General features: G+C 55.6%; 1 protein-coding gene across 8 annotated transcripts in view; it reads right to left on the minus strand.

Annotated features, from left to right (window-relative positions):
* GAS7 (growth arrest specific 7) overlaps window positions 1-24,646 on the minus strand; it is a 211,089-nt gene that overhangs the window by 20,101 nt on the left and 166,342 nt on the right. For all 8 annotated transcript variants that reach the window (XM_034989598.1, XM_034989599.1, XM_034989606.1 and 5 more), the window contains 5 exons: window positions 22,568-22,621; window positions 15,938-16,027; window positions 12,657-12,772; window positions 10,053-10,127; window positions 5,667-5,745 (listed from right to left, as the gene is read on the minus strand). In XM_034989598.1, the coding sequence (XP_034845489.1) occupies window positions 5,667-5,745; window positions 10,053-10,127; window positions 12,657-12,772; window positions 15,938-16,027; window positions 22,568-22,621 (414 nt within the window). The remainder of the gene's footprint in view (window positions 1-5,666; window positions 5,746-10,052; window positions 10,128-12,656; window positions 12,773-15,937; window positions 16,028-22,567; window positions 22,622-24,646) is intronic.

The following is a 24,646-nucleotide window of genomic DNA, read 5'->3' on the forward strand; positions in this document are numbered from 1 at the left end:
CCGACTCTGCCTCCCGCAGCCCCCCGACTCAGCCTCCCGCAGCCCCCCGACTCAGCCTTTGGCCCGCCTGACAGTCTTCCAGGGCCCCTCGGCTTGCACTTGTCCCCAAAGCGTCTTTGGGAAGCACACGTGAACCTTCCTGAACACAGGACCTCCCAACACGAGTCCTAGGACTTCTCTCTCTTCCTCCTCACCAGGCTCTTGGTACATTATCTTTTTCTCTGGAGACCCCGAGACTTCAGTGTTTGTAGTTCTAAACCACCAAATACAAGGGACTGTGAGCTCCTGCTCTCCGAAAGGGCAGAGGCCCCTCTGGCTTTGCCCTGCTGTGTCCACAGCATTGGTCGGAGCTGGTGCGGGGTGGGTGCCCCTTTGACTACCTGGGTAAATGACAGAACCTTCAATGTCCGATGCCTGGGAGAGAAGTGGATACCTTTGTTGCTGGATGACCTTCAATGGCTAATAGAGCGCAAGCCAACCAAACACCCCCTCCCCCTGATGTGAGTTGTTAATGCCTCCTATTTTCCGAGCCCCTAGAAGTGCCTTGCATAGGAAAACACCCCCACCTGGTGGCAGCCTGCAGGTGCTACACACATTTGGGAACTGCCAGAGCATGCAGGTCCCTTTCCCATATAGGTCAGATGCTGGTGGAGAAGCCACATCACTTAGCTGCTGTGGAAAACTGCTCCTGATCGGGGGCAGGGGGGGTTGATGAGGGTGAACTCAGCCTGTTGACTCGGTAACTCGGGGGTTGCTTTCCGAGGGCCTCCTAGGAATTGAGTTGATTTCCAGACTTCCATGTGCCTGGGAGCTACCCAGAGGGTCTTTTCAACATTCAGGATTCCTGGGCCCCAGCCCCAGGTTCTGTGGTCTGGGGAAGGGCCCAAGAACCTGCCAGTACACCAAAATGTGTCCCCCAGATTCCAGATGACTTTCTGGAAACATAATGCTACTCGTTGTCACAGGCATGCAATCCTATAGGTAGAGACACATGGGTTCTCCTGTATCTTAAGTGCTTTTAAAAGACTAATTGTTTCTTTTTTTCTTCTTTTTAAGATTTTATTTTAGGGCGCCTGGGTGACTCAGATGGTTAAGCGTCTGCCTTCGGGCTTAGGTCATGATCCCAGAGTCCTGGGATCGAGTCCCGCATCGGGCTCCCTGCTCCGCGGGAAGTCTGCTTCTCCCTCTGCCTCTCTCTCTCTCTCTCTGTCTCTCATGAATAAATAAATAAAATCTTAAAAAAAAAAAAGATTTTATTTTATTTATTTGACAGAGACAGACAACGAGAGAGGGAACACAAGCAGGGGGAGTGGGAGAGGGAGAAGCACGCTTCCCGCTGAGCAGGGAGCCCGATGCGGGGCTCGATCCCAGGACGCTGAGATCATGACCTGAGCCAAAGGCAGACAAAGACTGAGCCACCAGGACCCTGGGATCACGATCTGAGCCAAAGGCAGATACTTAAAGACTGAGCCACCCAGGCGCCCCAAGACTAATTGTTTCTTTAAGAACACTGGCTGGGTGTCTTTTTCTACTTGTTCTTAATGGCTGAGCATCTTTGCCCAGGGACAGAAGGCTTCCCGGACGCTTGTCCTCGTGACCTCCTGAGCGGGTCCGAGAGTAGTGAAATCAGCTTAGCGTCAGTGTAGGGTCAGGACCACCTTTTGGATGAGAAAGAGAGAGCACCAGAGTGCATTTTAAGTAGAAGGACAAGGGCGGCTTCGGGAAACATTTGTCTTGGCAATGCATGTACGTATCTGTACGTGGCTATGTGGATGCAGGCACCTGCGTGTTCTGGCTGCCCACGGAAAACAAAACCGGGGGTCCCAGCCAAAGAAGCTTCAAGCCACTGATCTGGTCCAAACTCTTCACTTCACACATGAAAAAAAAAGAAAAAAAGGAAGCCGAGAGATGCTAAGACTCGCCCCAGGTCACCAAGCGTGTTAGGGAAAGAGCACCAGTACAAAACTCACGTCTCTTGACTCCCACTGTCTCCCTAAGATCTTCCGTCTGCATGCATGGCCTCTCCTGCATGATGAGACTTCTCTTCCATCAGAAAGAGATTTTCTATTTTCCCTTCCCCAGCTGAAGCCAGGTCTCACTTCCTTTGCGTACAGCAATCCTATTTCTTTAACAGCCTGTCGCCACGAACAGTGGCTGGAACCAGGAGACGAGCAGAGCCTGAAAGACTGCCCCGACGAAATTGCATTTCTTAAGGAGCTCTCACGCCCGACACGGAACATTCAGAGTGGAATTTCAACGAGCCCTCTGGAAGCAGATGCTAAAATGGGTTTTAGGCATATGGAGCCATGTGATCCACAGCAGATGAATAAATCCTCGGCGCCCCTTCGCCCTCGAGGAATCACTGTTCTCCCACGGGGCTGCTACTCTCGTTCCCTAAGGCCGCCAACACGGATGGACAGGCTGGGGGCATCAGAAGCTCTCATCGAACATTTGTCACAAGTCCCCCCCCCCCCCCCCATCAGCCGCATGGTGAAGTCCTCCGTGCTTTAAAGGCCACTGGTCTGCCCAGAGAGAAGTCTGGGGGGCAAGTCGCCAATTGACTGAGTCTTGCCCTTTGCTTCCTCCGGAGCAAAAGCCTGAGGCTGCATGACCATGAGCTGCGATGGAGCCTCTCTGTGAGGCTCATTTGTAAATGCAGATGCTGACTGCCAAGATGGTTGATAAAACCAAGGCAAAGGAGTTATTCCCTGCACAGAACCTTCTATAACGCTTACACACTGGGAGACTCTGATACAACAAATACGTATTTTGGCCTTTGTCCTCGGCTCCCGGCCAGAACTCCAGAAAACGTTGTAATCTCCCAAGTGGTAGGGGGGCTAGGAGCATCTTTTGTGCCAATATTTGGTCTCTGACCCTGGTCCCTGACACAGAACTCCTAAATCCCTTGGCATATCCTGGATGACAGGAGCATCTTTTGTTCTAATGAGGTGACCTTGGTGGTCTCCCGGAGAATTTCAGGATGGAGGCTGGTCACCAGAAAGTCCAAGTTATGATTAGAAGCTTGAAACTTTCCACCTCTCCTCCACCCCCTGGGGAGGGAAGGGGACCTGGAGATTGAGTTAATAAGTAATCATGCCTACGTGATGAAAATCTACAAAAATCTAGGGCGCCTGGGTGGCTCAGTTGGTTAGGCGACTGCCTTCGGCTCAGGTCATGATCCTGGAGTCCCTGGATCGAGTCCCGCATCGGGCTCCCTGCTCGGCGGGGGGTCTGCTTCTCCCTCTGACCCTCCCCCCTCTCATGTGCTCTCTCTCTCATTCTCTCTCTTAAATAAATAAATAAAATCTTAAAAAAAAAAAAAAAAGAAAATCTACAAAAATCTATAAGTTATCAGGTTTGGAGAGCTTTTGGGTTGGTGAGCACCCCAACTCCACGGGGACAGAGGCTCTTGCGCTCAGGACTCTTCTGGACCTCGCCCTACGTACCCCTTCATCCGGCTGTTCATCTGTATCCTTAATGATGTCCTTTAATGTAGAATAAACTGGTAAATCTAAGTACAGGTCTTCCTAAGTTCTGTGAGCCATTCAGCAAATTATCAAATGGAAGGAGGGTGTTGTGGGGGCGCCTGGGTGGCTCAGTCATTAAGCATCTGCCTTCGGCTCAGGTCATGATCCCAGGGTCCTGGGATCGTGCCCCGCATCGGGGTCCCTGCTCGGCGGGAAGCCTGCTTCTCCCTCTCCCACTCCCCCTGCTTGTGTTCCTGCTCTCGCTATCTCTCTCTCTCTGTCAAATAAATAAATAAAATCTTTAAAAAAAACAAAAGGAAGGAGGGTGTCGTGGGAGCTCCTTATTTGCAGTTACATCAGACAGAAGTGTGGGTAACCTCAGAACCCACTACTTGCAACGGGCACTCTGTGGGATGGAGCCCTTCACTGGTGGGACCTGAGCTGCACCTGCTGAGCACCCTGGAAACAATCAAACCGGAGGGTCCTGCTGATGAGCAGGAGGTGCCACCAGGGTTCGTGGGGACCCCGCAGGTGACCTTTCAGAGGTTGAAGACTCGGCTCTACTGCACACGGGCAGTCTCCCCTGTCCCTCTCTCCCATCAGTGGAGGCTTCTGCCTCCACAGAGGGCAGAGCCCTCGGGGTCAGGACGCGAGAAGGGAGGCCTGAAGGGAACACTGTCCGATCGATCGGCGGCTTGAAAGTAACTCACTGCTTTGCACAAGGCAGGAAAAAAACGCCTCGTGGAGCCCCCTCCCCACACCCGACCGGCAAGTTTCCCGCAAAGTGCTCAGTGGCTGGGTTAGGGTCCCGCTGTGAGCCCTGAAAGTTTCACTCATGGCTGAGTCATCAGTCAACCCAATCTTGGGGCACTAACATCCTTCAGAAGCAGGGAGCTTCTAACAGCACTGTTTTTCCTCCCACCCCAGATCTTTATAGAGCCGCTTCGTGGGTCCCAATCATTTGGGCCCTTCATTCTGCCCTCTGTGTGCAGGGGGGGACCATCACGGGGTGGGGTGGTGAGACGTGTACAAAGCTGGATTCCTGTCCTCCAACAGCACACATCCCATGGGGACCCCAAAGCCCAGAATGGCGATTACAATGAGGAAAGCTCTGGAGAACAGATGGAACCATGAGCTCGGAGTGTGGGAGTCAGGGAAGAGCAGCTGCCTTTGGGAGATGCTACCTTCCTACGGTAGTTAAGGAGGCAGGGTGCCCTCCCAATTTCAAAACGGGGACTCAGAGTTTAAGTGCTTTGCCCAAGTGCCCTGTCGGACTGCTGTGTCTGACTGGGGACAGTGGGGAGAGTGTGGACCCCAGGAGACAAAGGTCCCCGAGAATGGTGCTACTCTCAAGGGGTCTCTCTTCCTTTAAAAGGTAGCCCTATCAGTCATGCACACTTTAGTATGAATTATTTCATTTAGACACTGGGTTTATTTTCTCCCCCTGAAGAGTAGGTGAGAGCCTGAGATGGAATTTGGAGATACGAGCTGGGGAGTGGGGAAGAGAGGGTCATTTGGAAACACGGAGAAATCCTGAGAAAAAGTAGGCTTAAAAAGACGGGGGTGTCGGAAGGAGCTAGTCAGTTGTCCCTGTTCATTTATTACTTTGGAAAACATTTATTGAGCATCTACTGTGCCCCAGACACTGCCCTGAGTACTAAGGGCAGAGTGAACAGGACAGAAACTGCACTGTCCTCAAGGTCACAAACCAAACCAACAGATCCTCCCTGTGGCACAGTCTAGCCTCTCCCGAGAGCATGAAGAAATAGAACATGCCCGCAAGGTCCTCCAGCGAAGGAGAGTGGGGGTCCCCTAAGGGACTGAGAGGTACTACCCACTCTCACCTCACAGACGTGTGCCAGGGAGGCTCGGAAGAGCCGAATGCTAAATTTGTAGGAATTTTGTGAGGTGGTTGTTAAAGATGGCCAGTGTTAAAAATGCAATGATCTACACTTAGTAAGATTGTATTAAAAACAAAGGTAATAAAAACTTATAACTACTAGCACTTATGAACCTTTTACGATTCTCCGAGTGGCTGATGGACATTTACACCTCCTGAGGCTCTCTTTCCAGCACTGGAAATCTACACCACGGACCACGGAAAGAGGCCGACGGGACACACCGGAGAGACCACCGCCAGCCACTCAGCGGCACATGGCTGCGCAGAGCCAACCCAGAGAGGCCACAGGGCCGGCTTACCTTGGCGGAGAACTTGAGATGGACTTCTGCCTCATCCGCGAGGCTCTTCTTCACCTGGGCCCACGCTTCTCCCAGGGAGCTGCAACACGAGGGAGAACGTCAGACCCAGATCGGAGATCTCGGCCCCTCCCCGGGGGGACGGTGGGTCTCCACGTGAGCCAAACCTCAGCCCCAAACCGAGCTGAGGGGCCCGGTGGTAGCAGAGGCTGGGGAAACATCTGGAAACTCAGAGAACCGGGGGAGATGCGAGAGGAAGGTGGGGTACAGCTGCAGGGCGGGCCCGGACACCTGCCTGTTACTGTCCCCATGCTTCCAGGCATCCATCCCTGTTCATAGATGGGCAGTGCAAGGGCTTGCTGGTCTATCAAGGAAGAAGGCCAGCCACCTTTTCAGGGAGAAGCCCTGCGCAAACAGAAGGTGCCACATAGCCCTGCCCGCTGCCAAGCACCTCCGTGGGGGATGGAGGATGGTCTTCTCAACGAATGGTCAGTATACCCGCAGGGGAAAAGAAAGAACCCTCGACCCTAACCTGACGCCATACACGTGGATTATCTCAAGATGGATCACAGATCTACAGTGAGAGCGGGCGCCACGCAAAAGCAGGCCTGGGAGGAGTGGGGAACTCGAAAAAAGGCCGACAGAGAAGGTCTGTCCCTGCAGCCAAGCTACACACGAGCCTACAATCCAGAGCTTGGAAGCCAAAAAGGCCCGGGGTGGTGCTGAGTCCGTGAAGCTACGGTCAGCAGGGCGCATGGTCAGTAACTGGCCCCGGGCAGCTTTAGTGGCCTGAGAATGTCACCTGGGTGCCGCTGTGGAGAAGGAGGGAGCCCAGGGTCACGCTCAGGACAAGGTCCAAGGCCCCGCCCCCAGGCTGGGCATTCACAGGTGGGCGGACCCCGTTCCAAACACTCCGATGGGTGCTTCTGAGTGAGCACACTCCCCGGTCCGCCCCCCCCCCCCCACCCCCAGAACCCCGGGCCCCCGGGAATTTAAGGAAAAAAAAAAAAAAAAGCAATTTAGGGAAAAAAAAAAAGCAACTTAGGGGAAAAAAAGCAATTTAGAAATTCTCTCACTTGGGGCGCCTGGGTGGCTCAGTTGGTTAAGCGACTGCCTTTGGCTCAGGTCATGATCCTGGAATCCCTGGATCGAGTCCCGCATCGGGCTCCCTGCTCGGCAGGGAGTCTGCTTCTCCCTCCGACCCTCCCCCCTCTCATGTGCTCTCTCTCTCATTCTCTCTCTCTCAAATAAATAAATAAAATCTTAAAAAAAAAAAAAAAGAAATTCTCTCGCTTGAAGACAGATTTTTTTCATCTGGCGAGAGGTTAATGAAAGAAATAAAACCTGAGATACATTTCCATCGCAATACGCAGTCTGAGGCATGCCAAATCGAAACGCACCCCACGTCACCGTTACCAACGAAAAAAGGGCCCCAAAGGGCCCAAATCCCATTTCCTTTCCACACAGGCGAGAGAAACGGAAGATGGAATAAATAAGCAGTGCACATGCCCTCCGGAATGGAATCTGGCCGCGGCGCCCGATGCCCCCCCCCCCCCAGCATCTTCCCGGGCTGCCCCAAGGTTCCAGGCTCTGGCACTGCGCTTGAAAACTGCAAGGTGCACCCCGCTAAGGTCCAAAGCAAATGCAGAACAGCACTGCTGCATGTCGGGGGGGGCACCCCACGTGTTCACACACCCCAGGGGAGCCTGCTGGGAGGAGTGCGCCCGTGCAGCCGCGACAGGGTGCGCGTTCACGCCCGTGTCGCAGGGGCACGGCGTCCATGCACGCGAGGCGACCGCGTGCCGGGCTGCCCGGGTTTTGTAAGTGCATGTGTGTATACGGCATGTGGCGCAGGCCTGGCTCGTGCAGCTGGGAGCATATGCTGAGCCTCTTGGCAGGATGCAGCGTCCCTGGCAGCAGCCCAGGCCAAGGAGGTGGAAGCCGGAAGACCCGAGAGCAGCACTGCGTTTGCAGGGCAGGGGGATGTCCAGGAAAGCCTCCATGCCGGGGCGGAGGGGTGACCTCCCCCAGCCGTGTCCCCCACTTCCTACCCCTGTCTTGGGGCCTAGTGTGCAGGGCAGAAAGGGGCCACCGGGTCAGTGGCAAACCACAGAGGGCCTCTTGGCTGCACGGCGAGCCCACGCAGAGAGGCCTGAATCAAAGCCACCCTGCGCTGGCGTGGCCCGTCCCCTGTAGGCTTCAAGCCGCGCGGGGGGATTTGGACTTAACGTCGCCGCCGTCCGACGACCACAAGCACCCACGACAGGACGTCCACCGTCCTCGGGGCTCATTTCCCCTTGCAGGAGGGGTTCCAGCACGGCCTGCCCCGGAGGGAGGGAGGCACTGGGGAGAAGACCTCGGGGGACCTTTCAACTCTCCCCTCCCGAGTCTGGTCGTCTTTATGATGGGAGGCAAAATTCAGGTTATGTAAAATTAACCGTTTTTTTTTTTTTAAAGACTTTATTTATTTATTTGACAGAGAGAGACACAGCGAGAGAGGGCACACAAGCAGGGGGAGTGGGAGAGGGAGAAGCAGGCTTCCCGCCGAGCAGGGAGCCCGATGCGGGGCTCGATCCCAGGACCCTGGGATCGTGACCTCAGCCGAAGGCAGACGCTTAACGACTGAGCCACCCAGGCGCCCCTAAAATTAACTGTTTTAAAGAGGACGATCCCATGGCGTTTAGTACATTCACCATATCGTGCAACCACCACCTCTGTCCTGGTCCAAAACATTTGTATTCCCGTTATGGACCCCCCCAAATTCATATCTGGAAGCCCTAAGCCCCGCACCCCAGTGTGGCCCCCCAAATTCATATGTTGAATCCCTAAGCCCCCACCCCAAATTCATATGATGTGTCCTTCCCAAATTCGCATGTGGAAGCCCTAAGCCTCCCACCCCAGTGTGGCTGTTATTTGGAGATGGGGCCTCTAAGGAAATAATTAAGGTCAAATGTGGTCAAACGGGGTGAGGCCCTGATCCAGTAGGATTCATGTCCTTATAAGAAGAGACTCCAGGGCGCCTGGGTGGCTCAGATGGTTAAGCGTCTGCCTTCGGCTCAGGTCATGATCCCAGGGTCCTGGGATCGAGTCCCGCATCGGGAGCCTGCTTCTCCCTCTGCCTCTCTCTCTCTCTCTGTCTCTCATGAATAAATAAATAAAATCTTTAAAAAAATAAAAAAGAAGAGACTCCAGAGAGTCTGCTCTCTCTCCACACCGAGGGAAGACCGTAGGGAGAAGGCGGCCACCTACAAATCAAGAGGAGCGCTCTTGCCAGACCCCAACCCCGCCGGCACTGTGATCTTGGACCTCCCAGCCTCCAGAACCAGGATAAATTGTATTCGTGTTGTCAAAGCCACTCAGTCTATGGGATTCTGTTACAGCAGCCCAAGCAGATGAATACGCACCCCAAAAAGGAAACCCCAAACCCATGAGGCTGTTACCCTCCATTGCCCGCTCCCCTGGCCAACCGCCCACCTCATTCTGCCTCCGTGGGTTTGCCTATCTGCACATTTCATATAAATGGAATCCTATCAAGTGCAATCTTTTCATCCCACTTTTTTCACTTAGGATAGTGTTTCTGAGGTTCATCCACATGGTAGCCCGGATCAGGACCGGATTCCTTCTTATGGCGAAATAATATTCCATCACATATCCATATATCCAGTGCAGATGGACACAATTTGTTCATCCATCCGTCCCTTGATGGACATTTGGGTTGTTTGCATGTTTTGGGTATCATGGATCGTGCTGTTATGAACATGTGGGCAAATTTATTTGTCTGAGTATCTGTTTTCAATTCTTCTGGGTCTAAACCTACGAGCGGAATTGCTGGGTCGTTCGGTAATCCTGGTTGGCATTCTGAGGCACTGCCAAATTGTTTTCCATTTTACATTCCCACAGCCGGCTACAAGTCTTTGTCAAGAGATGAGCAGAGAAGCCTTATTAAGTCTTCCACCACTAGGGACCCCTCTGTGGTTGAGAGGGTGGTGCTGAGCCTCCCCCAGCCCAGGCTCGACCCAAGGCGGTCTGGGCCACTGCAGCTGGAGAGGGAGGGGAGCCTGGGCTTCGGGCCCATGGGAGAGGATTCTAAACAAGGGCCTGGGTCCAGAATCCTCTCCCACCCAGTGCCTCACCAGCCTGCTCCCAGAGAGAGGGGCACTGGGTGAGTGTCTGGGGGCCAGTGTCTAGCTACGGGCACAGGGCAGAGGGGGTGGTAGGCCCTTGGTCACTAGAGAGAAAATAATGTGGAATTGCCCACTTGGAGCCAGGCCTATGCAGAACTTCCCCATTTCAGTGGACCATGGCAGCGATCAGGGATCGGTGAGGAGGAACCCCCCCCTTTCCCGTCTGTGGTTTCTCCCCATTTCCGTCACCATCCTCCACACTCACCCTTCCTCCTGAGCAGCCAAGGAGTTCTGAGAGAGCTTAGCTAGATTTTTCGCGTATTCCTCTTCGATCTTTATCCTGCAAAGGGAGAAAACCCCACACGTCAGCTCTCCAGCGCCAGGCCGTGGGTCTGACCTGCAGTCCTAGCGCTTACTGACCGCGGAAAAGGAACCCACTAGACCACACGCTCTGAGAGGTCAAGGCTCTTGCCTATACACCCAACACACAGCAGGTGCTTAAAAAACCTTCGTTGGCTGGACGGACTTACGTGAATCTCTCTGTCTGTTCACCTGTAAAGGGGTATTTCCACCTGTCTCCAGGGCCGGGAAGAAGTACTCTCATTCACATGGCTCCTAGCCCAGGGCTGGACACACGGGAGGCCTTTAGATCAAGACGTAACTCATGATGGACCACCGGGACACCCGGGGCTGCCTCCCTTCTGGCCCCAGCACTCGGGGCCTAGACCCTCCGACGTGGTGACAGCCCTTGGGAAGCAGGAAAAACAACCCCCCCCCCCCCCCCGGGCCCCCCGCCCCCCCCCCCCCTCCCCATGCCTCCAACTGTCAAGCCAGCAGGGACAAGTATTTCCATGGAAACCAGGCAGTGCCCAGAGCTGGGGCTGATTCCATTTCCCTAGAGAGGGAAGTGGCCTTGGATTTGGCTTCCAGCAGGCGGGCCCTTGACACACTTTCCAGGCAACCCTCTGGAGGAGTGTTCTGTATTATCTGGCACATCTTGTTCCAGTGTTGTCAAAGGCAACGTTCACCACCTGACTGGTCCTCTGGGGCGTGCTAGGACACCCAGGGCCACCACTTCGAAGCCCCGGGCCCATCACTCAGCAAACGGGAAGGCCCCCGAGGCCACTCTGGAACCTGCAGCATCTGTTCCCGGCCGCTGGGAAGCTGATGGCCCACGCGTGCAGTGATATGGAACCGGGGGGGGGGGGCCGACGGAGCCCCCTGGCATCAGTCTGAGTAAGATTTATCTTCTGCTTTGCCCTGAGAGACCCACGGCCACGTTCCCTCTCTCACGGGTCTGCCCTCACCGCCACCTCTGGCCGGGTCCCTCCGTCACCCCCTTGCCATCGCTCTGCCCTCCCCAGGGTGACGTGGGCGGCCGGTGTGCAGCCCCCAGCCCGCGGCCAACACGTCTCTCTCGAAAGCAGGTCCAAGTGCTCCTAGCTTCACACCTCCAAAGCTCCTCGATGCACACTCCAGGCACACGGCCGGCCTGTCTCTGGAGAGAGCACCGGCATCCCCTCTGAGCCCTGCCCTACACGGGGGCCCCGGGGAACACCCCGGCCCCAACATGCTCCACCTCCGCTCTCACCTCTCCCGGCTCGGAAAGACCTGCCAAGAAAAGTCTGCATTGCCCACGGAAGGCCAGTGTGTTCTCAGGTGGCAGATCCCGTTTATCTGCTAACACGACATTTTTACGAAGGGACAACACCGTACGTGTGTTCAAACTCTGACTCTGGCCATTTTTCCCATCCACCTGCTTTATACGTCTATTAGTGCACATCTGAGCTACGCATCCTCTCCATTCCCTACCAGCGTAACGGCTCGTAAGATAGAGATCGGATTATACAAATAGAAAACAGGCCTCCAAAGGAAAAGAGGAGGTGCTTTAAAATGCCAAAGAAGGGCGCCTGGGTGGCTCAGTCGGTTAGGCGACTGCCTTCGGCTCAGGTCATGATCCTGGAGTCCCGGGATCGAGTCCCGCATCGGGCTCCCTGCTCGGCGGGGAGTCTGCTTCTCCCTCTGACCCTCCTCCCTCTCATGCTCTCTCTCATTCTCTCTCTCTCAAATAAATAAATAAAATTTAAAAAATAAAATAAAATAAAATGCCAAAGAATTATTACTACATTATGGTTATCCTTAAAAAAATTTTTTTAAATATGTTGGCATTTACTGTAAATATTTCCAGCGTGCCCTGGAAACTCCAGGTGGGAGTTGTGTGTATGTGTGTGCAGGTAGGTGTGTGCTTTAGAGGGTCTCAGAACTTGGAGGGACTGACAGGCAGGAAGGTAGAGAAGGACCTTCTCCTTCTACTTTTTCCTGTTTCCATCAGGCGGAATGTACGGTTTCCTCGTTTTCGTTCAGACAAACCATCCCTCAGCAAAACCACCATCATAACCCCTGCACCTGTCACGGTGACCTCACCTGACTCTCCCATCTCACCGAGCTCCCTGAACACAGGGATGGGGGGACCAGGTCCGGGACACGGTTTGGGTTCAAAGATGAATTACAAGGCGACATTGTCCTCTTTTGTTATGACGGGGACAGGGCTTCCAATGAGGGCCACGCAGGTAAGTCAAGGAGCTAAGCAGTCTATGTGGGGAGACAGCAGGGAGTGGTGGAGACTGTGGCAAACCAGACCTCATGCTACCTCTACGGGGTGGCTGCCACTTGGCTCCGGTCCATTGTTCTGTGAACCTTTCTTGCCAGGCTTTCGGCCTTCTCAAGACAAGCCAGAGCCCCCCAGCCTCACATTCCCCGTGGTGCTAACCAGGCCCAGTGCTCATCCCGGCCGCTCCCCGACCTCAGGCTCAGGGGCCAAGGGGGGGTTGTCTGCAGCCGCAGGAGCTGGGAGGGGCCCGGGCCTCACCTCTCCCGGATGAATTCTGACATCTCCTTCTGCATCTGCTTGCCCTTCAGTTGCTTCTGAAGCAGGAGCTCAAACCCAGCCACCGTGCCATTGCCTTGGGGGTCCTTCTTATCAGCCTAGAAGGGACACAGAAGCACGAGAGATTAGGAGACCGGGGTGCCCAGAGCCGCAGGGAATGGAGCGTGGGGAAGGCGGTCCCCGAAGGGACCCGGGTGCCCCTGGTGAGCGGACCTCAGCCCAAGGGCAAGGCTGTGGCCACTGTCCCACCTCATGTCTCTCCGGCTGCCCCCCACCTTCACATGTGCGCTGATGCTTGAGCCCTGCAGCCGCTGACGCCCCCCCCCCCCCCCTGCCCCCCAACGTCCCTGGCCCTCACTTCTCCCAATCTGGGAAAGAAAAGGAAAAAGGGCAAGTGGCCAGGAGCATAGGCTGCCGATGCCCAACACCTCCTACTTCCAACCAGGTAGCTGCTGAGGCTGGCTGGAAGCTCCGGGGAGAGTCCTGGTGGCCTGACACAGTCTGTGGCCTTGGGGGCAGGTGACCCTACCCGTAAGCCCTCCTGTCTCCTGTCAGCCCCCTGCACCAGCCAGGCCATGGTATCCTCTCACACACACTCACACAAGATCACGGGGGCTTCTGGGAGAGACCGGACTGAAGGGAGGCCAGAGTTCTGGAAAAGGGCAAGGTGCCAGGGTTGACATCCCAGCTGGGAAGTCTCGGGCAAGCTCTCCACTTGGTCCAAGCCTGAGCTGCTTCATCTGTGAAGCTGGGGAATACTGGCATCCACTTCCTGTGGTCATTTCAGGATAAGCGGCCTCTGGAAACGGCTTAGCACAGTGCTGGCCAGACCCTGAATGCTCAGTAAGCGGTATCTACTACTAGTCAACTTTTAACTAAATCAGGACTTGGGGAAGATGACCAAGTCAATGAAACGGGAGCTCAGTACCGGATCCATTTGCAAGCAAATACTCTCAAAATTTCAAAGTTAAATGTTCTCTTTTGTTTTGCCTGCATTTCCTCAAGGACACCTGAATACCTCTTTCCTGCCTGGCAGTCCCTAGGCTCAGCCTTCCCTGCAGGACATTCGTCCCGGCATCTGCCCATAGGGCTCTCAGAGACTTCTCAGCCCCAGGCTGGTACCCCACCTAAAGCCATGTTCTCCCCCATTACAGCCCTTCCCCACCAAGAATCCAGAGTAAGATGCTTTGGTACTTAATGGAAGGGGTTAAAAATGCATCTTTTGATTTCAGACAGGTGCGTCGGTGAGGACCCTGTCCCAGGGTCCAGCCCCAGGTGACACAGTCAGGCCTTTCCAATCCTAGGCTGTGTCCCCCCAGCTCCCCCCTTTGCAATAGGACTGAGTTGCATCTCTAAGAACCCTTCCAGAGCAGATGTTTAGGAAAAGGGAATTTTGGAAATTTCAGAAAGGGGCGGGTGATGTCTAGAAAGAACCCCACTTCCTATCATCAAGCATTTGAAAAGTTTATGGACATCCCCCGCCAACTCCCCGACCCCAACATGGGATCCCCTTTCCTCGGCTGTCCTGACAAAAAGCCCACTGGGCCACACTGCTAATACCTCTTGTGACAGGGAGATCACTACCCCCACGGGACGCACCGAGTCATGGCACGGCTGCTCTGGCCAATTAAAAGCTTCTCCAAGTATTTTTAAGATCTGTGCACCTCATCATGTAAATGCTACACCGTGGTTAAAGCAAAAGAAAAATCCCCCAAAATACAGAGCCCCAATCTGCCTCCCACAATGGATGGGCGTGCCGAGTGATGTGTCCACACTCGGGAAAACCAGCCAGAAACGGTGGGCTTGAATGACTGTGTCAGCAGGGAGATTTCTGTTAGAGGAAAAAGTGGTAGTCGGGAAAATAAAACCCAGAGTAAGTAGCAGATCCCGGCAGAGCCTGAATGAGGACAAGGGCGCACAAACATCGCTCTCTTGGATGCCAACCAGTGGCGGGGCCCCAAGGCTCCCCAATGCCCCCTCGTGAAACCCCATGTACCCTGACCTCCAGCTCCTGGGGTGTGCATTCCCAGGGCGCCAGCTAGTCTCCCCTGAATGCTCTGCTTCCTGCACCCCTCTTTAGGAATGACGTCTGTAATCTCAGCCACTTCTCCTCATCTCTGTGGCTGCCACCATCCTTCTTTAACTCCTGCACCTGCTGCTGATGTCCACCCCCGCCCACTCACAGCCCTCCCCGCACGATGCTTCTGAACCACATCACATCCTATTCCAACAGCTTCCTACTGCAAACAGAGGGAACCCCAGCGTGCTCACAGGGCCTACAGGGTCTCGTACACTCTGACCCCTGCCGCCCGAGAGAACCTTCCTCACGATGTTTGCTCCCTGCACAGATCCCCCCGAGACCAGGAAGAAACACCAGCAGGGCCAACAGGAATCGCCGGGTATCTTCGAGAACGCAAGTGACTTGTCAACAGAACACAGCACTTATGTCTGATGCTTGGCTAGCAAATCTAAAAACGGGTAGCAATCCATTCTGCATGGTGGGGAAACAAACAGCTCTTATTCTGTTTATTTATTGTTCCTCGGGGTCCCTGCAAAAGTTGTTGTTGTTTTTCTCCTAAAGTGTACAAGTCAGTGGTTTTTTAATATGTTCACAAGGTTGAGCAACCATCAGCACTATGTGAATCCAGAATGAGGTGATCTCACTTTGAAAGTCATTGCTGACTTTAAATGCCCACGCCAAGGGCTATTCCTAGAGTGAGCAGGTGGGCTGTGCATTTGTCAAAAGATACTTATTTAATTGTGGGAAAATACACATAAGATAAAATGTACCATCTTATCCGTTTTTGTTTTTTTTTTTAAGTAGGCTCCACCCCCAGCCTGGAATCCAATGCGAGGCTTGAACTCACGAGCCTGAGATCGAGACCTGAGTGGAGATCAGAGTTGGACGCTTAACTGACTGAGCCTGCCCAGGCACCTCCACTGAAGTTGGCTTTAGGCTCTTGCCCTTACCGAGCAGCCAAGAAGTGACCCTTGTGCTTATCTGCATCCTGTCCGGGGTTTCCGTGTTGCCCTGAATGAAAATCCTGTTGATTCTCTGAGATTTAGGGAATGATCTGGATTCCAAAGAGGGTCTTAAATTCCTGCCTTGGACCCTAAATCTACCACCAGGTATCAACTGGAGAGGACCCTCTTTTTTGAGCTCCAGACCCTTCATGCCCCTTCTGGGTGTCCACTCCTGATCCTCAGGGGGGAGGGCGTGGTGGGGGATGGTCACACGGTGGGGGAAACTGAGGCACACTTACCCAGAAATAGTCACAATAGCTCCACTCGGTCGGTTTCAATAGCTGCTGCTCTGGCATCGTGTCTGGGTGTGGGAACGTCACGCAGTTTATCTGCAGGGCACAGAACAAGAAAGGAAACACCTTGTCTGGGGGGTTGGGAGCAGCTGGGAGGGCTCTGCCCCTGGAACACAGCATCACCGAGGTCTCCCGTCAGCGCCAGCTTGACAGGATGCGCCCTGAAGTCCTGGGATGCTCCAGGGGCCCGCATTTCAAATGAGGGGCAACAGCACTCACGCCTACCCCCGAGGGGCTGGAACCGGTCCCAACGCTCTGAAGGGCAGTGTAACAGGATCCATCAACACCGCACATGACCTGAGCCCCCAAACCAGGGACTGCAATTCAAAAAGCACGCCCTACGGATGTATCTGCGTGTGCGTGCAATGATGCACGCACGGTCTTTCAGACCCATCTGTAGCAGCAAAAACACAACCCCACTGTCCATGAGCAGGGGAGTGGTCACACAGAGCACAGGCCGGGGGCGGGGGGCATGGGGGGCATCTCTGGCATTTGCATGGGCAGCAGAAGACACCGCGAGAAAGTTCTTATGTGTTAATTATTATTAATTATTAATTATTAATAATCCTATTATTAAGTGGGGAAGAAAAAAAACAAGATGTAGAATGGTATTTATAGGATGCTTCCATTTGTGTAGAAAGAGAGGAAGAGAAGAGAAGAAAATATGTACACATTTGGTTATTTATCTATAGAATACTTCTGGAAGCTGATAACCTCACCTCCTTCCAGAGAGAGGAACTACTCGGCTGAGAGGTTACCGCGTGCGTTTTAATCACCGTTCGTATTCTACAAAGAGAGTTGAAAGCGATCACGCAGGGTGTGTGCTTGGGGAGAGGGCAGTGCAGACATTCCTGGGGCCTGTCTCAGACTTTCCTGCCCAAGCATGTCCGCGGTGTCCCAGCTTTCCCCGCCAGGTGGAAATGGTTTTACCACTGCTCTTGCTGGTGTCGCCTCAAGCCCAGGATCCGCTCCTGGGGAGCCTGTTCATTGGAGTTCTTTGTAAGCCTCACCGTGGAGCCGCCCGATGTTCGAGGCAGGCACTGTGCAGAAAACCCTGGGGTTCTGGACAGAGGCCTCAAACTCTAATGTGAGGCAGCTGTGCAAACAGGTGAGATCCCGCCTGCACGGAAACTGCGGTTTGGGGTGGGGGCGACCGGCCTCCGCTTTGGCAAGGGGTGGGGTCTGCGGAGATCTGTGCAACGAGCAGATTCCTCTTGGCTCCTGCTAGCTGTTGGCAAGCCAGCAGGAGTCCAGTGGGTCGTCCATCAGGTGACACGACCCAAGAGAGGCTGAAAATCGGGATGAGTGTGTGAAGCGTCTCCATGTTTAAATGTTGGCACGTAATTCAAAGTTAATGGGAATAATAGTGAGGACAACGTCAATGACAGCACCGTGTAAGGCAAAGCTGAGTCAGGCCCAGGGGCCCCCAGCCTTGACCTCGGGGTCCAGGGGCTCACGGGCGGCTGAGTAGATGTAGCATCCTGCCCCGGCTGCCAGGGGCCTGGGTCTCGCTTGCAGTCCCGGAAGGACAGCATGGGAGAAGTCCCAGCCAAGGACAGGAGCCCCCTCCTCCGGGATACACACACCTGGTGGAAGGAAGGGCCGAGATGCCCACTCCAGAGGGAAGTAGGGAGGGGTAGGAAAGACCAGGGGGTAGAGGTGAGGGGGGTGGGGAGGATAAGGACTCATCCCTGTCATTGCATCTACCACTTTGTAGGGGACACGGGTCCTTGGATGGACTGGCCAGGGGCCCCAGGGTGCCTGCCCTCTGCCTCTACCAGTTCTGGTTTGGGGATGTCTGCTCCCAGCGGGCCCACAGGGATTCCCCCAGTGCTCCTCCGAGCTCTGCACCCGCTGTGGGCAGCCCGAGAACTACACGCCCGCCAGCCCCCTGGTGGGGAGGCAGTTGTAACCACTGGGAATCCCTGAGGAGCCCTTCCCTCGGGCTCCCCACCAGGAGCCTTGCACACATTCCCACGTCATCATCCCAGCAGCCCCACGAGCTGGGTACCATGGGCCTCATTTTACAGGAGGAAACGAAAGATCACAGAAGCTTAGACTCGGAATCCGGGCTGGGCTGACAGCAGAGCTCACACCTCAACCGCGCTGCTATTCAGAGGAACGCTTGCTCGTCCACCGAACGCATGCGAACATTTCTCGCGTGCCCCTCGCGATGCTAGATCTTTCCAGCACTTTGCACACATACATTTGTAATTACACTTCTCATGACCGTTTAATTGGCCAGACCGTCTGCTCCAGGAGGGGAAGGAGACCCTTTCCCTGCTGTTTCCCTATTCCCTGGCAAGCACAGGCCCCCGAGGAGTGCTCTGAAAGAGTTTCTTGGTGCAATGACCAAAGGCCAGAGGCGGACGGAATGGTCTCTGTCCTCGACAGTTTTGTAGCCCCTCGAGGAAGGCAAACAAGTACAGAAGTGATTGCACGACTTTGGGATAAATCTACCACTGGGGTAAGCGTGGGCGCTGGGACTGCTGGAAGGCCTGGGGCTTGGGGAAAGGAACCTGAGCGAGTTTTAGGGTAATAAGAGAGTGAGGGTTAGGCAGACGGGGGGTGGGAGGTACAGAGGGCTGCAGGGAGGAAAAGGGCCCGGGGTCTGAGGATGCACCCACAGCAGGGGAACGCAGTTAAACTGAGGCCGGAGGGGGGCCTTGCAGGCGTGGGAGGCCCAGAAATGTCTAGCAGGACAGTGACCTGACTGGGCTGCTGGTGGGGTGAGCTCTGTGGAGGAAAAACATGGACCTTGGCCACCAGGGAGGCTCCCCCGGGACTGGGAGTCGTGATGGGGGCTCCGAGCCACGCAGCAGAGAGGATAAGCAGAGAACATGAGAGATTGTGCAGGGAGACCTCCCAGCACCAAGAAGCGAACTCAGTGACTGTCGACCTGGGGGCGAGTTTGCTCTCTTACCACCCCACCCCCACCCGGGGGCATTTGGCAAGGCCAATGGAGACATTTGTGGTTGTTACAAAATGTGGAAACGTGTGGTTGTTACAAAATGGGGGAGGCACTGCTAATAGTCCCTGGCGGGTAGAGGTAAGCATCCCACCATGTGCAGGACTGCCCCCCACCATGAAGAGTAGCCAACCGAAAAGATGAGCAAATGGAAACCTCCAGGTGTGGATTCCCGTGCCCCCCGGGGGGACATTTTCCAGGTTAACACCATCTCCAGGACAAAGCCTGCCCTCCTCCCAAAGCCTCCTGGGCAAAGCACGAGCCTTGAAGGCATCCTCCTCCCCGAAAACACAGGGGACATGCTAAGGAACAGCCTTCTGCTCCGAGAAGAGCTAATAACATACCAGCCATTGCCCCAGGTGCTTTACCCACCAGGTGGCTGCCATTATCATCCCCGTTCTACAGAGGAGCAAAGTAAGGCACAGAGAGGTTAAGCAAGTTCTGCAAGATCACACAGCTTGCGTCATGGGAGAGTCCGTGTCTGAAGTCAGGCAATCCGGCTGTTGTTAACTCTCGTCACGCTACCTTCCACACCCCACCCAAGGCAGGGGCTCGGGTAGGAAGGGGTGCTCAACAGGGAGCAGGAGAGGGGGTATGCCTCTCAGTGACTGTTTGGGAGAAGTTCCGGGAGCCGCCCCCACCCTCGCTCCTCCTGAGATCACCGTCCGCGACCAGTAACATCTTCACGCTGACACCAACTGTTTTCTCCAACCCTCAGATACACAGAGTAAGCCCCTCTCTTCCCTGAGGTTCTGCCAGGGCAGCCCCCCACCAAAACTCTCTGGGGCGTTCTAAGGGGGCTGTGACCACCACTTAAGGCCCTGGCCATAATATCACAGCTGCTGAACACACCTGCGACCCACCCAAGGGGCCTGACGTGGGGAGTCCTGAGCGCATCCCCCGTGGCCCCCAGTCCTGGCCCAGCGCCGAGCTGGGTCCTTCACCCACCTATCTGGCAGCTGGCTCTGAATTTGCTGATGTGGGAGGCTGTGGAGGAGGAGAAGTCAGAGCAACAGGGTCTGTGGAAGCAGAAAAGACCCCAAGGGCTCACCTCCAGCCCACCAGCTCCCCCCGCCCCCAGGGATCCAGGGCATCCGATGCGCCACATCGGGAAGCGGAGGCTAGAGTCCCCCAGATTCCTCTTTCCAGGAGAGGAGTGTGGCTTTGTCATCATCTCCTCTGGAATCCTCTAGATTTCAACCCACCCCACGGCTGGCCCTGCCCGAAGCTTGCTCCAGGCCAGCGCAGGGAGGGAAAGCTGGAATGTCAGAATCAAGTTCAATCCTGGCTCCTCAGCCCCACCTGGATGCCACCGCCCTTTGTTGCCCAGCAAGCATCTGAGCGAATGCCTGCAAATGTCAGCTCGGTGGGATCCGACAACGTGGGAGATTGCTCACCCCGTCCCCACTAGCCTGTGCCCCGGGAGCTGGGCACCCCTCCACCCCCCCCAACCCCGTCCAGTGGCCCTGCGGGGTCTCCTCCCTGGGAAACTATGAGCTCTGGAGGATCAGAGCCCAGAAGGAGGGCTGGGAACAGGGCTGGGGGGTGGGGATCGAGTGCTCCGTGGACAGGAAAGAACAGCAGCTTGCATGCAGGCCTGCACCCATCTCGGCCCGGACACGTGCGGGGTGTCCGGGGCCCTCTGGGCGGGCAGCCGGCAGACCCAGCCCAAGGCCGGGGCTCTGCTCCTTGCCTGCTCCGTGCCCTCTGGCCAGTCCCTCCTGTCCTCGGTTTCTCCAGCAAAAATTCCCGGAGGCTTAAGTGTTTATTTAAAACCCCCGGGGGTGTTGGTGACAATGCAAATGTCCCAGTGGGCCCCAGATCAACTAAGTGTCGGTCTAGGAAGGAACCCATCGAGGAACTTGCATTTTAAACACGTGTCCCAGAGGCTAAGGCTGCCGACTCCACTTTGCAGGCTCGCTCTGAGAAGCTCTGATTTAGGTCAGTGGGAAGGCAGAGGGAAGACGAGAGGCAGGGACAGACAATGAACCGGAGAGGAGACTCTGACCAAGTGCCAAGCTCTGGCCCAAAGCCAGGGCACAGCAGGTGACTCGGGCCCCGCCCTGGAGCCCCCGGGACCATCCCCATCAGCCAAGTGCTTTCCACTTTGCATTTGTCCTTTTCACTTTTCTTCTACAATTCTAATATACCGCCCTCCCCTTCTTCTCCCTCTTTCTCCCCCGTTTCTGGGAACTTTAGGGGGCTTCCGCTTTGCCTCTGGGGCATTTTGCGGCACTTTGGAGATGAGGATGATGCCCCCGGGAGGTCTGCCCCTGGGGCCGGCTCACGCCCTGCCCCAGGCCCCACGCTCCTCCACAGGCAACCTCCACAGGCGGGGAGAGCACAGGTCTTGAATCCTGATGCACCCCAGCCAGGCGAGGCATGGCCGCCTGCCTCAGTTTTGCCATCTGTAAACAGGGTCGAGAAGATGAGTGCGCACTGAGCACAGTAACTACGCACCAGGCTCTGTTCTAAGTGCTTTCTGCATACAGACTCATTTAGTCCTCACCCCACCCCCAGGGCACAGACACCCACCATCTCCCCATTGTACAGATGTGGACACTGAGGCACAACGGGGCAGAGAAACTCGCCCCGGGCTTCTGTGCAGCTAGTAGGTGCTTTAACAGTCCCTCTGGCTCCAGAGCCCTTGTTCACAGCCACCACGTGAAGCTGGTCCTGTCACCTTCACCTCACACAGCGAGTGGAGAGCTCAACGAGCCACTCGGAACACTCAGTGCACGCACACCAAAGGGGAAACAATTATTGTTGCTGATGTCACCGCATACCCAACCGTCTCTCTTCTTCCAGAGCAGGATCTTCAGCCTGCACAAGCCAGGGAAGCATACCCACTCTCGGTCTCATGTCCGTGGGGGTGGTCAGAATGGCTCAGAACTGCCCCTACTGGAGCCTGGGGGAGCAGGTCCCCCATTCCCAGCTCCCCTGCACTCACAACCAAGCAGCACATCCAGGACCACACTTCTCACATCTCTAGTTCTTGCAGTCGGAGCAAGGCATTTGCCCCCTTTCCCCAACACGGGGCTGGGGTGTGTGTGTGTGTGTGTGTGTTGGGGGGGACCCTCCTCAGCTTGCCCATGGGGGCTTGGTGGGCTTCTGGAAGAGCCCAGGAGGCGGGCTGGCAAGAGCTGCCTGCTCCCGTCCGGAACTCTATTCTTAGGGTGCTTTCTCTTGTTTTTAACTTTGACACCTTCCACAAGTCACCCCGCATGAAAGCAACCCGCTGTGGCTGTAATTTACATGTCACATTGCTGGTGCCGAGCACGGTCCACCCCCTCCAGCCCGCCTGGGCATGTGTACCCCCCACCCCCACCGCCCGCCCTGTGACGATGGCTTCTGCATCATTCCCACCCCGCCTGCACTCGGTCACCCGGAGGGAAAAAAGTGAAAGGTGAAATTAACAGAAGGCACGGGGAGCGGGTGCGGGTAGGAGCACGGGTGAGGGTGAATTTCCACCACATCCAAGCTTTGGAACTTCCCAGATGCCAGGCTGGGCCTGCACTCGGCGGTCCACATTGCCATGGCAACCGCCCAGCATGGCAGAAGAGCCCCAGCTCGCCCCAACCTGTGGGCACCCAGCGTAAGTCGCTTACCGTGATGGTGTTTTCCTTGCTGTGCTTTTTGCTTGGTGATGAGGATCCCAGGTTCTGGGGAGAGAGGCAAGAGACATCATCGAAGCTGTTCTCCATACTGGACATCTCGGTGTTCTATTCGGGCTCCCCGAAAGCCCCCGTGCTGGGGTAGTTCGGGGACGCGAGCGCGTGCTCCCATTAACCCTCACGTCACCATATTCTGGGAGAGGGCAGGCGGGAGTGCCCCTGACCCCACGCCGCTCCTAGGGTGGTGGCCGGGCTTGCAGGCGAATGGGAGGAAGGCTCCAGCACACGCTCTGAGGGAACTACTCCAAACCAGGTCTCCCTCCTCTTCTCCCAGTCCTTGATTTGGGGAGTTAACCCCTCAGCTGCCCTCTGCTGGTAAACCGTTCTGCGTGCCGCCTGCATCCTCAACCTACAGAAGCTGCCCGGGGGAGCGGAGAGTTAAAGCAGGCCACCACCTCCTGGCACCGAGGACTCAGAACAGGACTTCTGATCTGAATCCCCTGGGGTCCGGCGTATCCAACCTTCAATCCATGCACCGTGCACGGGGGCGCCTGGCCACCTCCGAGACGCGCTGCTCTCGAACCCCGAGAGGCAGGAGGGATTTCTCAGCACAGCTGCCTCTCCGCTTTCATTCATTCAGCCTTTGGATTGCCTTTTTAGGTCTTCCCGCTGCCAGCAAATAAACCACTGTCCCAAATACCTCCAAACCCACGGGTCCTAAGCAGCTTGCCCCAGGCCCAGGATGGTTCTGGTACAGAATGTTAAGGCTTACCAGCTAGAAACACCACATTGGTCACAGGAGCCTGTGACCCTAAAGGGGAGGAGGGTCAATTCTGGGTCTTTGTTGCCCCATTATTAGCAGTTACATTAGTGATTCAAGAGGGTCTCTGAGCAGGGCATGTGATGGCCACTCCCATCCTGAGCCACTCAATGAGCGGGGAAGCAGGCTCACCCCAAGGCACGGTCGGGGGCCATTATAGGCCTGTCCTGGGACCCACAGCCTTCTTTCTCTGGTGGAACCTCAGGACGTGGCTGTCAGAGAGGCCTCTCAAGCCAGCCTCAGGGAACCAGATTGGGGGTTGGCACAGCCCCGGACCACCGGCAGGATGAGCATCTGGGCGTGGGGGTCAGCCCTGCCTCAGGAGCCCCTCTGCTCACCACACAAAACAGGACCCCAGATCGGGTCCCAGCTGCACCTCCCAGAGCTGACCCAGCAGCTCTCTGGGGGGGGCAGCGCCTCTGAAGCAGAGTCTGGGGGCCTCCCTTGGGGACACACTGATCTACGCTGTGTCATTCATCAAGGCTCCCCTACTTCTGGTAGCTGGTATAGCAACCCCAGCAGGCTCTGGGGCGACTTCAAGCTTGTGACCAACCACAGCTTTGACAGACGCTTCCAAAGCATCAACGCATCCAGCTCGCCTACCCTGGACCCTCCCAAGCTATCAGTGGTACCCCAGGGCATTTGCCCAAACTGGGCCACCTGGGAGGATGACGGAGTCCGTGTGGTAGGGGCTCAAGTGCCACTATCCTGTGACAGGTGCAGGGCTCTCTTGCAGGCTCATCCATGCCAGGGAGGGAGACGTGGGAGGAGAGCCTCTGGTGTGGTCAGTGGAGGAAATTAGAGCCCCGGGCTGAATATCTCTTTTCTCTATATTCTTCCAGCTCCCCACTTTGAGGCTGGCTGTTTTCCAAGTGTCTCTGCAGGGGTGGAGAAAGATCTCCATCATCCACAAACCTGGATTTGGGGACCACTGTGTCCGAGGCTCTACAGAATGAAGCCAGACGCAGAGGTTGTCGTCCTCCCCGTAACTCGGGCCAGGAGGGGAGGGTGAGTAATGGCATCGTAAGGGGACGTTCAACATGTGGGTGTTGGCGCCTTCCCACTCTCTGCCCTCCTGGTGATGCAGTCTCAGCCAGGGCTGGGCAGGGGGTGACCCCAGGCTCCTCCAGGCACCTCGGGCTCTGTGCTTGCTGCCAATGGCCCGTGGCTATTGTTCCAACATCATCCACATAAATATATGTCATATATATGTACTGTATATACATACGTGTATATGTCCATACATCACACAC

This window comes from Mirounga leonina, unplaced genomic scaffold (assembly GCF_011800145.1).
Source record: "Mirounga leonina isolate KUSES-001 unplaced genomic scaffold, KU_Mleo_1.0 Mir_488, whole genome shotgun sequence".
NCBI lineage: Eukaryota > Metazoa > Chordata > Mammalia > Carnivora > Phocidae > Mirounga > Mirounga leonina.